This window comes from Amphiura filiformis, chromosome 2 (assembly GCF_039555335.1).
Source record: "Amphiura filiformis chromosome 2, Afil_fr2py, whole genome shotgun sequence".
Classification (NCBI taxonomy): Eukaryota; Metazoa; Echinodermata; class Ophiuroidea; order Amphilepidida; family Amphiuridae; genus Amphiura; species Amphiura filiformis.
Window position 1 is genome coordinate 65,045,669 of NC_092629.1, and position 22,112 is coordinate 65,067,780.

The window sequence follows — 22,112 nt, forward strand, 5'->3', positions numbered from 1 at the left end:
TTCTCAATATATCAACGACCTCATCCCCTTATAAAGAATTATGGCGGTACACTGCTGTGGAATGGCATGACATGAACCATGACAGTCGCGTGGATACACTCAGCAGTCGAGCATATTTGGACGAAAGTAAGAACACTATTTATTATACAAAAATTAGTCTGTAGAGCTCAACTGATCATACTTTTCCTACATTCGACCTTGCATGATTTTTGAGTTGACACAGTCATGAAAATAACTATAGATACTTGACAGACCATTAGTAGCCCAGTTCTGAACCTTTTCATTGATCATTCATAACAATAGGTATCTGATGGATCAGTGAAGATAAGAAGGGATTATAATGTATCCGTAACCTTGATATTATAGTACATCTCGAGGAAAAAGTGCAATGGACATGTTTTCATTTTATGTTTCAAATATCCCGCGCATGAAAATTTAGTATTTAACCCAAAATGGAAAATGGAACAATTTATTGGAAATCTGTTTAACAGATTTTTTTGACATCTTTTTCTGCACTGTATTATACCTAAATTAAGAAATTTGATAAATATTCAAAGAAAATATAGGTAATCCAAAAAATTTGGATTTTTACACATTTTGGGGCAAAAAAGGAAAAATAAGCAAAAATATCAAAATCTGTTAAACAGCTTCATTCATCAAGTCATAACAAACGGCCTACATGCTTAATTTCTAATAAAATATTGAAATTGTGAAAAATATAGGTATTTATTGATTTTCATGTTTTTTTTTTCAAATATGCTAATAATATGCAAATTATGAAATTGCAAAATAAAGTTTCTACATAGCATATATCTTTCAAGTGTGATGTTCAAAATGACAGACATCAAAAAGAGATTCGATGAAATGTAAAGGTGTAGTAACAATTTTGGCATGGACTGTCTGGTCAGGAAAAGTACGGTAAGTTGAGCTGTACCAGACTTGAAGCCAATGTCGAAAAAAGAGCTCAGGTGAACTGGCATTATAAAAAGGAGCGAAAAAATCAGAAAAGTTCGGATTCGAACCAGCGCGCGTTCACGATTTTATGTCGATGAATTCAGTAGCACACGATACGTCATAACAGCTCATGGCAGATATGCCGACGAAATTACATGATTGTGTTTTGTGTTCTCTCGAAATTGTCTCACGGCCAAGTAAATTAGCTAAACTCCTCAAAAAAGGTTTGGAAACTTTCAAAAACGGATGTATATTAGAAATATTTGAAATCTATCTCCATATTGTTTCAAATCAATGAAAACATTATTTTTTCCTGTCAACAATGATACCTCATTTGTGACGATAACGTATTCCACGGCTGAGTAACTTCCTTTGAAAGACAGAGAGGTTTCAAAGAAAATGTGCCAAACTGACCTTTGTCTGTGCTCTTTGCTTAAAATGAATGAATGAAAAGTTGTTTCGATGAAATGTAAAGGTTTCGATGAAATGTAAATGCGAGACAAAGTAATAGAAAATAAAAAGTTGCATTGCACCACTGCCTGGGGGAATTGAATTTTCTTGTTTTATTAAGGGCATTTCCCTTTAATATTACCTGATTATAAAGATGTCATTATAACATACAATCCGCACATGGGCCTTACAGTATTTGTGTCTTTTCGACGGAGTTTGGGAATAGAAAATAAACGTTGTTCCTTTTTGATTTTTGTTATTTTATTTTAGATGGGGAAGTTATTGCAGAGATGGTTTGGTTTGAGCAACCGTCAGTGGACCCTCTTAATTCTACCTGGATCGAACACGCGATGTTTTTTGGACCAGATGCCGATTTTAATTTGGATCAGTTGAGGGTAGCTGGTCAAACTTATGACGTCATCATAAGTACACAATATTTTGCTGAAAAACTAGTCATATCCTGGATCGAGCGTAAGTTCGACTTACTATGTGTAGTATAAAGTTTAACATGACCAAATTAAGTGGATCAATCTCGCCGTCTAATTCAATGTAGTCTCCGAGCATTTGGATGACTCTCTTGCGTCATGCGGTTTAAAGACGCAGTGCGCCGATGAATTAATATAGTGTAGTCATATCACTGGTTGCGTCTTCATGAACAATATGGGCACTGAGTCTAAATACCTTGCCATCGTCTTGCTCTATGGTTTTCCTGTCATTGTCCGAAACATACATTTACAGTCATTACAGTGAGCAATTATTTATGGATTAAGGCCGGGTGACTCCACAGTATAGTTCCATACTTAAACATTACTGTAAATAGAATAGGTGCAAATTTAAAAAGGTACATATATTACATGGAGTATTCTACATCCACTAAAAAGTCTGTAGAGTCCTTCAGTCGATATAATATGCATATTCATAAATAATGCACTCAAGACAGTAATTTGACGGGGTATTGTTGTCAAGTGTTCAGTCGGTTGCGTGAAATGCAGGAGTTGGACCAATGAAGCCGATGAACGGGTAAGGGATCAAATCAAAACTCGACCGCCGGTTGCCCGCCGGTTCCGGGCGGTTCCGTCCGGTTCTAAATTATACACAGTAATGAGGTCAGTCGTCACACCCTGGTTCATATGGCCGGTTGGTATCATCGAGTGAATGAGTGGAGTGATTTCAAGTGGTTTCTTTTCAAATTTAGTACAATGGGAATAATCGATTTTCCTTCTCGGAGTTATTCTCAATCAATGTAGCTACTTTTAGCATTTTATTTTGATAAAATATAAGCAGAGACTTGGTCTATTTATTTCTAATTATTTTACATCATGACAGGTTGGACAAGACCTATTTTAAAGTATCATTTCTGATGGGATAATCGCGATCACGGAATTCTGCATGTTTTAAAACGCAAGGGTAAAACATTTTTCATAAAATGTGTTTATAATCGAAAGAAAGAAAGCAAAAAAGAAAGAAAGCAGAAAAGAAAGAAAGAAAGAAAGAAAGAAAGAAAGAAAGAAAGAAAGAAAGAAAGGGGTGAGAGTATGAGATGAGATCACATGAGAGAGATGGGGGATAAAAAAAACTACACTAAGTTCGTAATATAGGCCCTATTAGGCCGGTATATTGGGCCTAAAATGATGTTGGCCACACTCGTTGAGGCGATGTGCAAGAAGAACTTATGATTTTGCAAGATCGACAAAATATATGCGAATCCCATCACCCCTCGGCACCGCGCCCTTCATCAGCACCAATGGATATTAGCCAGGGGGCAGGGTGGCAAGTCATTCTCCTCTCCTGCTCAGTCGTCAGAAATGTTGTGACAAAATCGTCCTTTTGGTCTATTTGAGACCCAAAATTAATTTTGGACCATTTTGGGCTATCATTTTCTTCGGAAGGAGGAGGGTTGGTGGCTCAAATATACGGGGGGGGGGGTCATTAATGCTTGCAAAGAAAAAAGGGGGGGGTATAACAATTTTGATGACCTAAATGCAGGGAGTCATAAGATGACCACAGATAGTGTGTTTGGTTTCTTCAAAAAGTCTTCGTCAAAAGCTCTCTCTCTCTCTCTCGGTTGGCACAGCCTTCAAGAGCGGAGAAAAATTCACCGTTGGACATGCTTATACAAGATTCTTCACGGCGACCTGGACATCTTCAAGACATATACCACTTCCAAGACCGACAGGACGAGAAGAGGACATGACCAGCAATTCCAAATCTACTCCACTAAACTCGACCCCTTCACCAACGCATTCTTCCCTAGGACCATCAGGCAGTGGAACGACCTTCAACAAGACTGCATCAACCAGCCTTCCAAGACCACATTTAAACAGAGCATCCCCCCATTAATTTTTTTGTGACCACCCGCCTCCTGTCAAAATGCCCCTGCGATATTCTACGGAGGAGAACCAACCAAGTACCAAGTAGGCTGATTTCAATACAATTTTAGCCTGTTTAGGGGTGTGTCGGTGGTGAGATCATAAAATTGTTGTTACCGAAATAGGTGGAATTGCAAATTTTATTGACGAAGACTTTTGGTAAATTTGGGACCCCTATTCCGAAGAAAATGATAGCTCCCGTAGTATTAAAATGCCAAATCATGCCGCGCGCTTCTATCTATCTCGGGAATGCCATTCTGTGAGTCCCCTTGAAAAATCCTTTTTTTTAAATCTCGAACTTGAACACGAATCTCAGAAATGAGAGAATCATTCTATCCTTTCTATATGTAAATCATAAAATAATATTAGTGCTAGATCAGCTCCTCTGATATAATGCTCTTTAGGTGGATCAAAATAAACCTATAAAACCGGGACTAAAATATAACCAAAATTTGTAAAAGGCCATTGCATCTTCTTTGGCACGATTTTAGGACATAATTGGCCTTAATTTTGTTCATTTTTAGTATTGAAGTTGCAATTTTTTTGCATAAATCAAAAAATAAATCCCCAGTTGAAGTACAAAGCAAATTAGCCAATCAATATCACTTCAACTTTTATGATTTATGCACGCATCATGTCTTCTGGAGGCAGATTTGAACTCGTGACCTTTCGTATATACTAGTAGGCCTAAATAATAATAATTGTCCATCACCAATATAGGCCTATGTGATTCACAAAATAATAAATTCACAACTTCTAAATTACTTAACCTATAGAAATCATTGAAACACTGTTCTGAACTGAAATTAACTGATCTAAACAATGGTGATATATTCAAGTAATTTTAACCATAAACAAGAAATCATTTTCAAAATTAATTTGCTTTGGTGACAAGCCTATAGACACACGACTAGGTGATTTGAGTGTCTATGAATATGTCTGTGGACATGAAAAAGTTATTTACATAGTTTATCAAAATCCAAAATGGCTGCCTTATACAAAAAAATTCAAAATGGCCGCCAAAATGCCGACAATTATTCTAACTTATTTGAACGGCGCTCTCGGCCCGATGGTCGTAATTTTGGTGTAGGTGTATGTTTGCGGACATGAAACAGTCATTTATATTGCTTATAAAAATCCAAAATGGCTGCCCTATGCCCAAAATTCAAAATGGCGGCCTAAATGTCGAATATTAGTCTATATCATTTGAACGGCATTCTCAGGCCGATGGTGGTGATTTTGGTGTCCAGTTATATGTTAGGGGACATGACAAAGTCATTCAGCTAGTTTACAAGATCCAAAAAAGTTGCCCTATGGTCCAAAATTCAAAATGGCGGCTAAAATAGTGAATTTTAGTAAAAATTACTTGAAAGATATTCTTAGGCTGATGGTAGCGATATTGGTGTATAGGTATATGTTTATGACATATAGGCCCCTATAGTGTAGGCCTACATGACCAAGTCATTTAGGTAGTTGATGAAATCTAGAATGGCTGCCCTATGCTAAAAAATCAAATGGTGGCCAAAATTGCAAATTTTATATTGATTTTATCTAATTATCATATAGACACCCCAGCTCTTGGGACTTAATTTTTGTTTTAAATCTAAAGTCGCCGTGTTACAATATAATCACTTATAAATGGAACATAGATGCCCAAAATATTCAAAATGGCGTCATTAACCAAATGTTAATACTAACTAACACTATAAAGGATCACATTTGATGTCCATTGATCTATTATGATTTAAAAAGGTAGTCCAAAGACGATTGAAAATGTTGTATATCCCGTAAAATGTAAACTAGTTCTATCTCTAAACCTGGGCACTTGAAAAAATTGGCGGCCATAATATGAAACATCACTTTAGATTTAAAATCGTAGATTTTTTTGGCCGAATCTATTTTGCCTATACTTTTGTAGATAGCCAAAATTTCCCAATTTTACAAGGGTGTGCTCACATTATGACGTCATAGCGATATTATGACTGTGAGGAATGTGGACTTTTTTTTTTAATCACTGGAGAGAGTAGACCTATAGCTATACTTTGGTACCAAATATAACGGCATATGACGTTTGTAATTGAAAATTAGGGGGGTTGCAACACCCCACCCCGTTGTAGTCCGTGTTACAAAATATGGCTCAGTAGTTCTAGGGTTAAACTTTAATACACACGTTTCCACTTTTGATCTGTTATGAGTGAAATTAATGTGCTAAAAGTGGCAACTATTGTTTATCATCTATCCTTGCTCAATGGATACTCGTCTTTATCAGAAGGATATCAGGTCTTGGTCGATATTATTACCAAACAAGCGAATGTAATGGCTTTCTTACAGCTTCTAACCCCGGCTTCCAGCTTTCGCAGCTACCTACTGACTCCAAGGAACAATCGCTATACCATCATGGTGATAGCGGCATGAGGAAGAAACGCCTAAAAGTTCACTCCCTAGCAAAGGCTCCTTGACCATGCAGAAAATCCACGAAATGTAATATTCGTCGCAAATGGCACTGTTAACTGCTTTTATGGTTTGTATAAACAAAGATATCCTTTCAACTACGGCTGGTTGCTTAAAAACGGCATCCCTGGACGAAGGCTCAGCACCTCTATAACGATTGTTCTACGATTAGCCCAGTTTGCCCTGGACATGTGCTGAGCTACACCAGTTAAAAATGGTGAGCAAGACCAATCTGTAATTGTCACAGCCTCATTACCTTAACCAACCATTGGAAGAGGAAGTAACATACTGAGAGTTGCATTTACACTCGATTTTTTGGCTGATGAAGGCGAGTGTCCATTGGGAGAGGAGAGTACAGATATGATGAACAATAATTTTCACTTTTAGTAGAGTGGACATTATATTAATTTAACTCGTAACAAATCAAAAGTGGAAACATGTGTACGTTTAACACTAGAACTGGGAACCTGGAAACCAAGGGAGAACAGTGCCAGTGCATTGATTGGTCACCCCATGTTAAATAAGAAATAAATAAATAAAATAGATGCATATCGTAACAGTAAATTTATTTCTCATCACTGTTGTATAATCTTGGGTCAGCGTCTGGGTTTCGGGATTGAGCACCGGGTTCTAACTAATGATGACAGAACATACTTCCATCATTTAATTATTCAATGAAATTAAATTGTTCATTTCAACAGCGGAGGGTACTTGGACTGATCCTTCAAATATTCAACATCGTGTCTTAGATGCAGTCGTGGATGAACGGTATTTTCATAGTCAGGTAAACAAAAAAAATAAACATAGTAATTAATAGTATTCCTGTTTGTTTTATTTGAAAACAAAATCTAATTTCACAATGAAATACAGGGTTAGCACACGTAAGTTCAATTTTTTCTAAAATTGATTGCTCTACTTCATTTCTAATGCTTCTACAACAATAGGATTATTGATTGGTTGATAAGGTGTTTGACTGGCACTAGCAAAATGAGATACATGTAGCGCCAACTTACCTATACCTATGAATACGCCCTTGATGCACATTTTACACTAAACTCAGAATACAATGTGTCGTCTTTACGGCTGGTTTGTGGTGGACGGTCACATATATAACTAGAGTGCTCAACTTGAAGAAAAATATACAAGATTACATTTTATTTGTTCATATTTCAGCTAGTTGATCTTAACGCTGACGGGAAACGCGATTTACTTGTTTCTGTTAATAGGTAAACAATTTTTAATTAAATCATTCGCCGTAGAAGTAGTGATGTAACAGGATCAATAAACTTGGCAATAGGTAAAGGCATTCTGAATGTCATGCCCGGGACTAGACGTACGCTGTAACTCTGCATCGTACCATTGATTATAAAAGAAAAATATTAAGGTCGGGATTGTAATTCTATGGAATTTTCACATTGCGCTGAGGCATTTACACCTGTGCGATTAGTGTCTAAATTGAGGTGCCTTTTTCAATCGCTCATACAGAAGTATGGCATGAGTGCAGCCAAGCTTACTTATAGTGCAGGGCAATGCATTCAAAAATTGTTTTCACTTATAGCTATAGTAATCAATCCTGTTACATCACTACCTCTACGGCGAATAGTCACGAGAAATAATGAATGACAGCCATTGTTGTTTTCACCTGTTTCTAATCTATAATGGCTCATTACATTAGAATTTTTTCTAAAGATGTGCAATTAGTCCGACAACTCTAACAGAGCATGCAGAATGTAATTTGTAGTAGGTCAGGCATTCTACATTGCTTGCAAGTTGAATGGACAAACCTGCAACTTTGCAAACAAAATTGTGAAATTGCATCTTTTAATTACAAAATAAGCTTCGGGACCGAACGCAACGATGTGTGACAATTACACCAGTTGTGTCAAACTAAATTTTGTGCTAGGAAAAAGAATGTTTTTTTAATTAATTAATTTATTTATTGATTTGTTTATTTGTTTATTTATTTATTTATTTATTATTATTAATTTTTTTTAATTTGCAAAATAATTTTGGATTGATCCTAAAAAGCTTTTTAATAGGTATACGGATCATACAGAAATGCTTCCCAATTTGTCTTATAGTTATGACAATGGAAAACTTGTAGCATACGAGATTCCCGATGATTTCCGTTTTGGCAAATGGACTAGACATGACTTGGCACACGGGTTTAAACCGAAGGGCAAATCCAAAAATAGCGGATCACCGGGAGCGTGTAGAGCATTCTATCCCATGGAGCCAGGCTCCCTGGTTTTTGATGGAAGGTATGTAACCCTTAATATTTGTGGCGTTATAATTATATGGTAACTCTAGAGAATACCCTCGTTTGTACATTGATTCACCTTAAAGGAGTATTTCGTGATCCTAGCATCCTCTATTTATGTCATTTTTCATTAGATATCCACAAAAAAAACCAATTGCCAAAATTTCAGTTGATTCCGATTTTGCGTTCACGAGTTATGCATGATTATGTGTATTTTCTTATGTACACTGCTCCATAGACAATGCGTTGTTAATTTCGTTCTGGTGCACCAGAACGAAATTCAAATTTCATGATATCTTTGCTAAACGAATTAATCTGCAAGAAATATTTTGTACATAAACATTATGTAGCCAGAGGTTTCCAGTGATATAAAAATCTCAACTTTTTTGAGAAAAGTGGGGGATGAGACTGTGGATCACGAAATGCCCTTTTAAATTGGGTAGTGACATCGGTGCGTATTTCACTGGTTACAGGTTTGAATCGCGCGCTTGAAGTTAATCGCGTAGGGCGTACAGGCATGTGAAAAAGTGCGTTACGTCGGCACGTTTGCGGCGCATTCTCGAAGGATATAATACAATCCTCTTGAGAGGATCATCTTCACTGGTAGTGTTTCTGATAGCTCTGACCATATTTTCCTTGGTGGCAGCAGACACATTATCATCAAAGAAGGCCAGAGCAACCAACTCTTCTGATAGGAACCAAAGATGTCCTAAGATCTTCTTCATGGCAATGGAAGCAATCTGATGGTGATGTGCCTCATAATCCTTCAGATCATGAAGAAGTTGTAAATCATTTCGAGGAGCTATTGGTGCTGATGAAGCAGAAAACCAATATTTGATGTAAATCTTCACTGTGAAAAGGCAAATATCTCGTATCCCACTCTCATCTTTGGTTGTCAACTGAAACTGATGTCTGAACATCCAAATCTTCAGTGAATAAATCGCCTTTGCCATCCATCTGGCACGGTGGAGTCCTGCTGGTGCTCTAAAGGAGAAGGTGCCTCTTGGAATGGTACCACCCAGGAAAATTATGGTGAGTTGCAGCAGTTCCTTGTAATCGTCTCTGGGCTGAAACACCTCAAGTTGCTGCACAGCAAAGGTGATGATACCTTCAACTACACCAGTGAGCTCACCAGCCAGCATATCATCTTGCACTCCTGTGATGTAGTCCAGTTTGTTTAATTTGGTCCACGCACTCCTGAACTTTTTCGATTTCAGGTCCTGTTGATGGAGGTAGTACGCTGGTGACAACAGCTTCCAACATAATCTCCAGGATATGATGACGACATGCTAACCACAACATATCCTTCTCCATCTTTTGCTCAAGAAGAATGCATGCACCTTTCCTTTCCAGTGTTTGCAGCGGTGGTGTCAAAACACATGCACTTGATGCGACTGCTTATTCGCCAAGATTCAGCTGATTCATAAACTGCAGAAGCTGTTGCAAGACCAGTACCTGCATTTAATTTGGGGACATTTAGAAGTTGTTCCACACCTTCACCAGATACGAGTATTGGCAGCCGATCAACAGTCTCTCTTCCTGCTATATCTTCCAAAATCTTCCCGTCCCAATGAATTGTGAGTGGAACTTCTGGTCTAAATTCTGCCCTTAGTTTTGATGCTATGTCCTGTCTATGCTTCATTCTCGTCCTTCTGATGGTAGAATAGCTGCAACGATATTCTGATGGATCACAACCAAGGCTTTGAATCGTTGGGGTTAACACAAGTGCAGCACCTCGATTGCTAACTTTAGCCATGTCTAAACACGCTGACAATTTGGAATTTACAAAGGTTTTACTCCTTTTAGAGGGTGGGCTCGATGAACATCCAGGTATGTCATTTCTAAGATCAGGCTCTTCTTCACTCTCTGTTTCTGCTTCTGATAAGGATGTAACCATTTTCTGTTCTTGGACTATCTTTCCACTCGCATATTTTCGCTTTAGTGTCTTTGCATCATCTCCAATGGACTTCTCTTCACCTTTCTTTGCAGCCTTAATGTCAAAGAGCTCTTCCAAACCTTTCACCCATCCCTGCTCCTTCTCTTCTAGCGTCTTGGTCCGTTTGCTTTTGTTTTCCTTATTCTTCTTAAGTTTCTTCCATTCTTCAAAGTCTGTCTTCACTTTCTTAACAACATGGTGTTTCATTCTGGTGGGCACTCCAAGACACTTCCAGACATCAATAAGATCTTCTGCAGTAGCATGGATAGCATCTTTAATGGCAAGTCCCAAGTTGTCTTTGTAGTTCATAAGAAGAGCCAATACCTCCTTCCTTGATGGCAGCTGGGTAGATTTGAAGCTCTCTACTGGATGGCCAATTAACCAAATCTCAGTTGACTTCCTCGTGGTCCTGGGCTTCTGGGTAGGCGGCTTCAAGCTCGACATCTTACAGAGTGGATTTGGGTAAATTGAATTTTTGGGATGTACTTTTGAAAAAAAAAAAGATTCACATAAAATTATAAAATCTGGAAACAAAAGGCTGAAGTGAAACAGATATATTTGTAAAACTGTAATATGTACTGGGATGTAGGAAGTTGTGTATTTGTATGTGTTTTTGATGTGTCAAAATGATTGAAATGTATGTAGGTTTGTAACTGTAAATTATGTTATTCAAGTGTTGAATGTGTGTAGGTTTGTAATTTTATGTAAGTGTAGTGTAATGTTTAATGTGTAATCCAGTAGTAAATGTGTCTTAGCCACTGTAGCTCTTGTCACAAGTACCTTGCACAAGGTGTAGTTTTGAACTGGCCACTATCCAATGTTGTGACCCCAATTTATATACATTTCTTTTCAACCATGGTGAATCTAATCCTTCCTGTGGTCATTCAATTCAAACAATACAAATCTTCATCAGGTATGGCCATAATGACCACCCCTGATACAGATGTATGGATTTTGATAGTTACTATTACATAAGATTTCAAAAGCTGGTATCACCATTGGGGTAAACCAGAGAAGATGTAAAGAAAGGAGATAGATCCAGCTATCCTCAAACAAAATATGTGTGTTGCCGCTCATTCAAAAGCAATCACGCTATTTAGGTTTAACAATAAAATACAACAAAAGGGTTCGAACCCATGACGGGTGTGATACACAAGTTGCTGCTTATTAGTTTTAGGGAAAGGTCAGTGTCTGTATACCATCAATACTATGCATACCATGCATGCAGATCCTAACATCCAGTTTATTTCAAATAAAATATGACCGAAGTTCCATGGCAAATAATAATTTTGCACGCTTGGTTACGCTTTCAACCTCTACGATTTATGATACAGCCTATTTTCAATTATCAAAATATCTTTATTAGGTTTGCAGGAAATGACAGGAAAATACATTAAAACAATAAAATATAGATGATCAAAAATCATCCTGTTTCTAACAAAATCCTAAAACACTCTCCTAAATAATTAATATATGTTCCAAAATGGGCGGATTTTTTTGGAATCTTTACAAAACTACATTTCTTTCTTATAGTATCCACGTGTGGCATCCCTTCAGAGCAACATCAGGTACTTAACACACACGTGTCATACTTTCAAGGGATTCTCTATAGAAACATTGGATATGGTTTCAATTCTGGAGTGAAAATTAATCAACCGTAGTCGGCAACCCACATCACATCAGTTGCTACTTTCAAGTAGATGTGTAACTACTTGAGAATAAAGGACTATGAATAGGTGCGACAGGATTACCTACGGGCTTATCTCAAGGATATAATTCCGTTCTCCCTCCTTCTTTTTCAACTTTCCTGGGTAAACTAATATGTGAAGAATTTTAATCTTTTTTTATCAACAGTTCAGTTCAATAAGGTATAAATTTGGGGTGCCTGGTGGGATTCCAGGGGATATCCCAGGGTATTCTTTTCTTGAGCTACACTCCCTCTGTCACTTTTGAAACATTTTTTTATTACAGTCAACTATGAACTTTAATTTGGTAAAAACCCATGTTTCACAAAGTTAGGTATATCATTGAACATTTACTTCAGTTTTGCAAGCCTGGTAGACTTTTTAGGCCCTGAAATAAGCGTTTGAAATTGAAATCCCATTGACTTTGTGTACAAAGTTCATTGACCGGTAGCACCCCTAAACTTTTTAAATTTTTTTCATATTTTGCAGGTATAATTTTATTACCAAAATGAACAAAATGAGGGGGTGTCCCGTTGAAAAATACCAATTTCATTTTTTGTGAATCACCCTAGCGTACAGGCATGTGAAAAAGTGCGTTAGGTCGGCACGTTGGCGGCGCAATCTCGAAAAGCATTGACGTATTTACCGAACTTGAGAAGAACCAGGTAAATTGTAAAAAGTGTATTACACAGATCGTACCTGCTTCCAGTAATAACCCGGGCATAAAACTTAAGGTTATATAATGGATTTTTCAAGGCTTGATTCCAGAGGGGCGTAAGTTAATAATAGAAACAGCCATGCAGAAAAAAAAAAGAACTCAAGCGTACTTGGTGTATCAATATACATGCACAATGACCACGAACCTATGAAACCGTGGCATGTGAGTCATCCTATGTTGCAGGGATAGGGAGGGGGCAACCATGAAAGGGGCTGCCGGTGGGGGGGGTCTGCAATTTTCCTAGGGTACAAAAATAATGTTACGCTTCATCCAATGCACCAACATTTCATTTGCTGCGATATTTGATTACTGAGAAAACTCTGTTTTAGAGAACAACTTTATACGTCTTTTATACGTTTTTTTATACGTTTCTATGTGTAACCTTAAGAATTCTATTGCTGAGGAATTCTTACTTATTTACAAATAGGCTATATAGTGAAACTTTATTTTAGATTCTAAAAGAAATATTTATACATAACCAAATTATAATATTTTGGTTAAAGATATTCAAAACTATGAATATCTAACAAAAGGATAATACCAATCTTATTTGTCATTTTGTAAAGCTTTGTGGCTCTGAAAAGAGCCGTTTATTCTGTGGTTAGAATATTACATAATATGACTTTTTTTTCACCACAGAATGAAGCCACTCATAATGTTATCTGGCGATGATGATGGTAACGTTTACCTCTTTGAGAACAATGCTGACGCTGACCCTGCCGTATGGAGCTATACATTTAAGTCGTTCTTCTCTTCCAACGGAACTGTGGGGTCACCTGCTATTAACGACATTGACGGAGATGGGTATATGGACGTATTTGTACCAGCTTCTACTGATGGGCAAATACATACATATACATTCAAACCCAGTGTCGTAGACAGGACTTTTTCAGACGTAGTAGTAGCAAAGGGGGACAACTTTCAAGGGGGGAAATTTTGACAAAAATGGGCTATAAGCACTAAATAGGTGTAATGATCATAATTACCAGTGCTCTAGTATCAATCTGCTAGAAAGTTATAAAAACGCCCTGTATTTATATAATAAACAATAAAAAATAATCAAGGATCAATATATTATTACAAAACGTAAATATTCAAGGCCAAATACTCCTTTTCCCATTTTTCACACAATACCAAAACACTGTTCAAACAAAATCTGAATTTTAATTGAAAAGTAGAGTAGGATTTGAAAAAAATTTTAAATCAATAAAATACACTGATTTAGTAATGTTCCGGACGATTCTCTGATATAACTTACATGCCTTATTTATAAACATTAACCTTTTACACTACAACACTTCCTGGGGGATTCCAATATGATGTCATTTCACATTCTAGGGGAATACCCAATCCATAACTAGTCCTGCCTTTGTTTACTCTATAGGGGAATCCCAAAATGTCATTACACACCAACTCTTGCAAAGGGTTTTCCCATCTCTCATGAAATAACTTTAAATTGTAAACAAAGATAAATAATCAAATTACATCATAATAGCAACAGAGATTTTCCATTTTATCCAATACAATAATAGCATTGAGTCATAATTTATGTGAATGCTCTCAAAATCGTCACATAAACACTAATAATTAGGAAAAATAAGGGACGTGTAAGATTGAACTCCATGAAAGTGTAACCCATACATATACTCGTATATCATATCTAAGCAATCTTCCGTTTGCCTTCAAAGGCGGTCAATACTATGTACTCCCAACTACATGTCCCTGAAGCATCTGACTTTACAATACTTTTACGAGCAAGACAAAGGTCTAAAGGCCACCCACTGGTGGCTCTTTCAAACCCTCCCTATGAGATGTACCTGCCGATTGCCTAAAATGAATATTTTGTCCAATTTTGTACCAATCAAGGAGGGTATTAATAAGGTCCTCTGCAGATGCAAGTTTGACCATAAATAGTTTAAAGCCTAGTCATAATTGGCAATTGAAATGAGCATTTCAAGTTATCAACCAATCAGAAATGCTGTTAGATGACCAGTAGTATCCAGAGGTTAAACTACCATGAAGCCTGTACTTAACCCATGAAGGCCACTGCTATTGACTAATCTATCTTACTGATTTGTCTTTACACACTTTACTTTAATTTAGATACAACTCGTTTACATCTTTGTATTATTTTATTTGCGGATCTGACACATTATACCAAGTCAAAATTGTACAGAAAATTAAATGTGAATGTCAGTTACCCAGCAAACACACAACGCTTTACAGAAAATGTTCAATGTCGTGTTATATAAAACATTTTCATAACGTTAAAACTGTACACAAGGAGCATTTTAATCACATTCATAAAACATTTTGAAAACGTGACGCAAAACTTTCTTTAACTTTAACTGTTGACAAAATACTTTGCAAAAACGTTTGCCGAAGATTTTACAATCACGTTTTCAAAACGTATCTCTATAATTATATAACCCGACATTTGAATGTTATTAAAGTGTGTTTTTAATAAACGCTTTACAACATTTTGGTGTTTGCTGGGCATCTATTTATCCATAATATTCCCATTTACTTCATATTTCTTGTAACTTGTTTTCTTCACGAAGTCACTAAAAACTAGCCTTTTAAATAGAACCAAATTAACAATCAGTAACCCTGCTGTACCTAAAAGCATCGCTGTATTCCAATGACTCACCATTCTGGGGCGATCACCAAAAAAAAGATCAGCATTAAAACAAAGGTGGGGATTCGTAGAAACACAAAAGTGATTACGTTGAAGACGTTATTAGCTTTGAATATTATGGACTGTTTTGTAACATTGTACATAAGAAGCAACTGCCGTATGTGTAACGCTATGCTGTTTACTTCGACCGTGCAACAGATGATACCATAGGCGAGATACTCTTGTCGCCAAAGAAATAGTGACGGGAAGAATACAGCCTGAAAAAAATAAACAAAAAGGAGAATTTAATTATACATTTATAGGTGGTATACATATCATGCCCTAATTATAAAGTATAAAACATCACAACACAGGTCAATATTGTTAACAGATACGTTACCATATTTCTTATGGATAACAATCTGTGAAAATAATTGGCTGGATGAACATTCTCATATATGATGGATCAAGCAGGCTCCGTAGTTATATTACATAATGTGGTACATAACACAATGGTTTCAAAGTTAAAAAATCAGGTCTATTAATGGCAAAAAGTCCTGACGCTACGTTCATGTCGTTACCTAAATTCTACTCCCCTCGGAAAAAACGCTGTGATAAATGAAGCCAAATACCATACCAGACTTTACATTGGTGACGACTGATCAAGTATGGGTATTAAGTCGGTAAGTTTTTACACATGCATGATTAAGATAGGAAAGGGCTTCACAGATAAGTTACCACATATACTTTACGCCCAATACGTACAAGTAATATTGCTCAAAATTGAAGTATTGTTATAAAATCACCCATGCATTATTTTGTGTTCCGAAACTATAAAAGGTTACGATTCTGAATGATTTTCATGAATTCTTCGTGGTTGGCATGTCATTCCTGAGATCAAACTTGAACACTTTATCGGAGAATGTACCCCACAAGCATCTTTAGTAATAAGAGGTGTAATTGAGACACGCAACATTGCAAAATATTGTTCACAGTTGCTACACTTCCCAGAAGTTTGATACAATGCTCGTTGAAGTAAATTCAGGCCATTTATACGGGAACTTAATCTCCGCGGCGTTGGAGTCGTGAGCACACACAAAAGTATACCAACCATGACATTTTGAACAGAAAATTATTTTAATCTATTTCAATCAGTAAATTTCAGCAGCATGTCGCATGTTTTTTTTTACACAAACCAAATTATATTCCAATAATTGGTATTTTAACTAGATTATACATAAAAGGCAATTATGTAGTCAATGAGGAAATGTGGAAACTATTGTTCTTAAATTGACGTATTTTCACTCGTAATTGACGACTCATTATGGATTTTCGCGTTTACCTTGACTTCCAGAGGCTTTTACGGCAGAGTGGTTTCAAATACATAATCCTCAAAAGTTTCTTAGGACGCAATTCGCCAAAGCAACATTGCGTTTACAAAAATAACTAGAGCAAAATACATAAGCAATAACAACCAGAAAGTCAGAACAAGTGTGTTTTTAAGAGTTTCTTGAAAGTGATTGTAGATGAGGCTCCCCTAATGTGTTGTGGTAGACCATTCCATGCTTTGGCAACAACAACAGGAAACCTGTGTTCTCCAGCAACAGAGTTGAATCTGTCAATTGCAAGACGTGAAGGATCATTTGAAGATCTGAGTGGGCGAGCAGTAACATAATAAGAGAACATTTGAGCAATATAAGCAGGTGATTGATCATGAAGTGCCTTGTACACAAGAAGCAAGATCTTAAAAGTTACTCTGTGTGCCACAGGAAGCCAGTGCAGTTTTGATATTAATGGCGCAGCTTCAGTTCGACGACCAACAGCATATATAACACGCGCTGCACTGTTCTGTAGGCGTTGCAAACGGCTCATATTCTTAGATGACAGGCGAGTATAAAGCGCGTTGCAGTAATCAAGGCGTGAAATGACCAAAGCACAAACTGTGTGATGACATGTGTCTGAATCAATAAATCTCCGGATTCGCCAGATATTTCTGATGTGGAATAAAACACAGCGGCGAAGGTTGTCAATGTGAGAATTAAGTGACATTGTGCTATCAAAATAGACACCAAGGTTTCTGACGACTGTAGATGGCGTGATCTTTGATGAACCAATAGTGAGTTCAATGTCAGCTAACTGAAGATGCCTGATGTTGTAGGCAGAACCAGCAACAAAAAACTCGGTTTTAGCATCATTGAGTTTCAAATAGTTCACAGTTAACCAGGCTCTGATTTCTGATATGCAACTTGAGATTTTATCAAGAGCATTTTGCTTGTCACCAGGAATCCGGGGATTAAAAGATAAGTATAATTGACAGTCATCTGCATAAATGTGGTAGTTGATTCCATGTTTCTGAACAATGTCACCTATCGGAACAGTGTATGCAGAAAAGAGAAGGGGACCCAGGACCGATCCTTGGGGTACGCCAAAATCCATTGAAACAGGGTCAGAGAGTTGACCATTTATGCTGACCTGAGAAATCCAACCCTTAAGGTAAGATTGCACCCATTTACATGCAGAACCAGTGATAGCAAAACGATTCTGCAAGCGGTTCAGAATGATTGCATGGTCCACCGTATCAAACGCTGAACTTAGACCCAGGAGTACCACAAAGGTAACTCTCTTTGAGTCAATGTGATTGATGATATCGTCGCTCACTTTGATCAAAGCACTTTCTGTGCTATGCTTTGGGCGATACGCAGACTGCATCGGGTCAGAGAGGTTGTTGCTATCCATGTGATCAACTAATTGGGAGGAAGCACATTTCTCAATCAACTTAGCAGTGAAATTCAAATTGCTGACAGGCCTGTAGTTTTTAAGTCATCTCTATCCAAAGATGGCTTTTTTTAGCAGTGGCTTCACAATTGCCTTGTGTGCCAGAGTTGGAAATTCACCTGTCTGTAATGAAACATTTACTATGGTAGTAAGGGCAGTTAGATTGATGTCCACAAACTGCCTCATAAGCCAAGTTGGTTGAGGATCTAGCACAGAAGAAGCATTGGATGCCTTTGCGATTACTCTGCGGATCTCGTCAGCGGTCATGTGGCAAAACTGGGAGAGAACTTCGTAAGACCCAGGGCAACTGTCAACAAACTGAGAGGGGTCGACATTTTCACATGAAGATTCAAGTTCTTTTCGAATCTTATAGATTTTACTCTTGAAAAACTGGGCAAATTTATTTCCCAGGTCTTTTGGGTCATTGTGGACATCGACAGGCAAGGGTTTAACTTTGCTGTTTAGGAGACTGTTCACAGTTTGAAAAACAGTCTTTGTGTTTGCTCCCGAAAGTCTATCAGAGTAATAGAACTGTTTAGCTTCGACAATACATTTAGTGACATTATTTCTGGCAGTCACATACTCTTGGCGGTCGGACTCAGATCGTGACTTACGCCATTTTCTTTCTACTCTATGGCGGTCTTGACGAGCAGCGTGGATGGTTTGATTATACCATGGTTGACGGTTTCTAATAGTCCGGGTTCGGGTTTCAGATGGAGCATATTCATCAAGGCAATCAGATACAGTTCCATTGTACCAAGTGTACAGCTCACCAGGGTTATTAACATTTGGAATAGGGTTCAGGTGATCAGTTAAAGCCTGTGAAAATGCTGCACCATCAATGCTCTTATAATTTCTTAGAGTTTGTGTGACACGCTGGGGTACCGGTTTTGCTAAGTTTAGTTTAAAATGGACACAGTGATGCCATGTTAAAGGATTTTCATGCACTGAAAAGTCTTGGATGAAGTTTTCATCAGGGCAGCATAGCACGTGATCAAGAATGTGGCCACTCCTATGAGTTGGAACGTTTACATATTGATGAAGACTTGCAGAAGCAATGATGCTGGAGTATTGCTTCACATCAGATCTATCTTGTTCATCCCAGTACACATTAAAGTCACCTGCGAGTAGCAGTTGTCCTGGGAATAACACAACATCATCCATAAAACTATCAAATTCTACTATGAAGTCAGATTGCCGAAATCCATTTATTGGTGATGGAGGGGGTCGATATATGACAACTAGGTTAAGGAGACCGACATTGTCAGTAATGCAGGCAAATTCGAAAAAGGTAGTAGTGATTGTGGTTGGTCTCAAGCGAAGCTGGAGTTGACTCTTGAACAAAACGGCTATGCCACCGCATCTACCTGATGGTCTTGGTATGTTCAAGAATGAGTAACCCGGTGGTGTACATTCGCCTATGACAACATGATCGTCATTATACAACCAGGATTCTGTCACAAGCATGATATCTATATCATGTTGCAGTACATATTCAGTAAATTCTACAGTTTCGCAGGGATTGTAGGTTCCAAAGGCAGACATCTAGTTGCGTTGGTACTGCATCAAATCTTGGTAACTGCTTTAAGTTTGATAAGTTTACTCCACGGGCAGGACGAGTATTTTGATTTCTTGATATTCTGCTGGTGATGATGGTAGGAATAGGATGCTGTTGCTTACTGAAAGCACGATGTCCCCTTCTTGTAGGTTCAACACTACAGATGTTCAGATTTCTTAGTGTTCTATAGAGAGTTCCCGTGTTTTGGGTTACCCGCCATCTTGGAGGGAAACCTAAACTCCGTTTACAATTTTCAGAAAACCAACACTCGCGCAATAATTAGCAAATGTTATTTTGTAGAATGTAGCACCGATAGGGTCATTGACCAAATCAAAGGAATGAGGAATACGGCGGTGCGAATCACGTTATAAACACTATTGTAGTCCGTTCCGCTTGTAAACACGGGAACTCTCTATACACATTTATTGTTACTCTACAAGTAGGACTTCCACTAGAAGGCTGTAGGTTTAAAAGTTCCTCTCTGCTATAACACAAAGGATTCATATTGATCATGTTGATGATATTGATCAATATGTATAAAATAGCCAAAGTTCTCAATAGCAAATTGGCCATGAGTGAAGAGCAAGGTGTAAAAAATATCCAATCCACTGAAAATCAATAGGCACAGTAATTGGCACTGGAAATCCCAATTACACACTGTGTATATAAAATGGCAAAACACTGTGTTTTCAGTTCAGCTTGATTCCAATGTGATGGAAAATGTTCCCCAAACAGCCAAAACAAGCAGTGAAATGGCAAAATATCCAGTCAGTTATTGTCACAACACTAATAACAAACACTTGTCAAGTTTTCAAGATGAAATTCAAGCTAGATCAGCAAGAATTTAGTATAATTTGGAGAGCTGATGAGTAGTGCAACCTTCTGGCGCAACAATCAATATATGTTCTAATAATCCTCTAGACGTCCCAGTTTTTACTTTTGAACTGCATTTCGCAAACTCTCGACAGTGATGCACACAACTTGATTTTATTATGGAGCAGCTAATGAACTATCCTATGCACAGATGTTTAAAGTACTTACTATGAAATGGTGGATAAGCAACGGCCATATAACCCTCAAAGGCTTGTTCGTAAAGAGATCCAATATGTCGTATATTGCATAACCTGGATAGAAAGTATCAAATAGGAATTACACCACAGGAATAAGACTTACAGAATCACATCATTTATTTCAACAACAACAAACAAAATCCCGCGATCAGAGGTCTGAACATATTTTTTTTTATTATTGGATAACGTGTTTTTTTTTCTCCGTGTGGTCAAAGCTCCGCAATTGAAATCCCTACAATAATACAAGGGATACAAGTATATTGTGAGTCTCATTGTGAGTGTTGAGGGCAAAAAACAGAAGACATAGGATAGCTTCTTATACCACGTTCATTAGCTATCGAGTATTTTCGAGCCAAAAAGTGTTATATAAATTATACATTTTATTGAATTACTTCGTATATACCCCAGTTGGTCCTCTATACGGAAATGTTTTACCCAAGAGATGACATGTGTTGGAAGGCATCTCATCCCGCGTGGGTAAACTATCACGTTTAGAGGATTCAAGATTTAAATGCATTATCTAAGGTTATATATATATTATTGAAATTCACTTGTAACATGTCAAAGAATAGGCCTACTTGTTGAAAATGATATAAAACAGTTGAAGGAGTCTTAAGGATGCGATCACATAGAAGTATACTGTATACGGTATTCGCTAAACATATACGCTCATTCGATTAGGCTGAGTTCACATAGGAGTATACTATGTGAACTCAGCCTGATCGAATGAGCGTATATCGTTTATAGAGAATACCATATACCGTATACTCCTATGTGATCGCCGCCTAACAGAGCCGTACATGTATAGACTAGTGCAAATGATCACATTTCGGAGATAATGGTATTTTAAGATTCCCAATTTTACAAAATTTAAAATAAGATATTTTGTATGGTTTCTGCTTTGTTTGACCTCTTCAATGTTTTCTCTGTACTTTAAGGCCAGCATCTCAAAATTAACAACATGTGGGGTAGACAACTTTTCCTCCATACGGTTCAACTAATTATCATACTTTGTACATGTACTTTCTTTTCATTCATTTTACCTATAGTTATTCCTAGAGTGATTTCTCCGAGTTGCGTGTAATTTCCTACGAAATCTTCCCATAGTGCTGGTAAACTGTAGAAAAAAATAATTATAGCATGACGATTTATAATAACTACACTGCGTTGTGAAAATAAAGTTTAAACCTATTTCTCCTATTTCTCTCACTCTGTTAAGGTGGTAGTACACCCCTTGATAAAATTGAGACTATTTTTGCATTTTTCTCA

The 22,112-nt window shown here is 37.3% G+C and overlaps 3 protein-coding genes across 4 annotated transcripts in view; 1 reads left to right on the plus strand and 2 right to left on the minus strand.

The window, feature by feature from the left end:
- Window positions 1-15,303, plus strand: LOC140146537 (uncharacterized). 2 transcript variants are annotated; one of them, XR_011858257.1, is made up of 7 exons: window positions 1-126; window positions 1,675-1,875; window positions 6,926-7,008; window positions 7,398-7,450; window positions 8,306-8,485; window positions 13,463-14,704; window positions 14,738-15,303. XR_011858257.1 is itself a non-coding variant. In XM_072168416.1 (6 exons), the coding sequence occupies exons 1-6, from the start codon at window positions 72-74 to the stop codon at window positions 13,761-13,763; spliced, it is 873 nt and encodes a 290-aa protein (XP_072024517.1). In that variant the 5' UTR covers window positions 1-71; the 3' UTR covers window positions 13,764-15,303. The 2 variants fall into 2 exon arrangements, 1 of the variants encoding a protein (XP_072024517.1); XM_072168416.1 differs by having other exon boundaries at window positions 13,463-15,303.
- The window catches only part of LOC140142192 (TLC domain-containing protein 2-like), a 9,975-nt gene continuing 1,970 nt past the window's right edge, over window positions 14,108-22,112 (minus strand). The window contains exons 2-5 of the mRNA XM_072164162.1: window positions 21,887-21,960; window positions 20,815-20,897; window positions 15,551-15,718; window positions 14,108-14,272 (exon numbers count right to left, since the gene is read on the minus strand). Of these exons, the coding sequence (XP_072020263.1) occupies window positions 14,108-14,272; window positions 15,551-15,718; window positions 20,815-20,897; window positions 21,887-21,960 (490 nt within the window). The remainder of the gene's footprint in view (window positions 14,273-15,550; window positions 15,719-20,814; window positions 20,898-21,886; window positions 21,961-22,112) is intronic.
- On the minus strand, window positions 18,267-20,277 carry LOC140171781 (uncharacterized). The gene is given in 3 exon segments (XM_072195112.1): window positions 18,267-19,713; window positions 19,715-19,930; window positions 20,192-20,277. Coding segments are annotated over 3 exon segments (1,749 nt in total).

What these genes read in the sequence shown, in the direction of transcription:
- LOC140146537 (XM_072168416.1), top strand. Translation starts at nt 72, where the DNA reads ATGAACCATGACAGTCGCGTGGATACACTCAGCAGTCGAGCATATTTG. An exon ending in TCGAGCATATTTGGACGAAA is followed by an intron (nt 127 to 1,674) that starts GTAAGAACACTA and finishes ATTTTATTTTAG; the next exon opens with ATGGGGAAGTTATTGCAGAG. An exon ending in AACGGTATTTTCATAGTCAG is followed by an intron (nt 7,009 to 7,397) that starts GTAAACAAAAAA and finishes TTCATATTTCAG; the next exon opens with CTAGTTGATCTTAACGCTGA.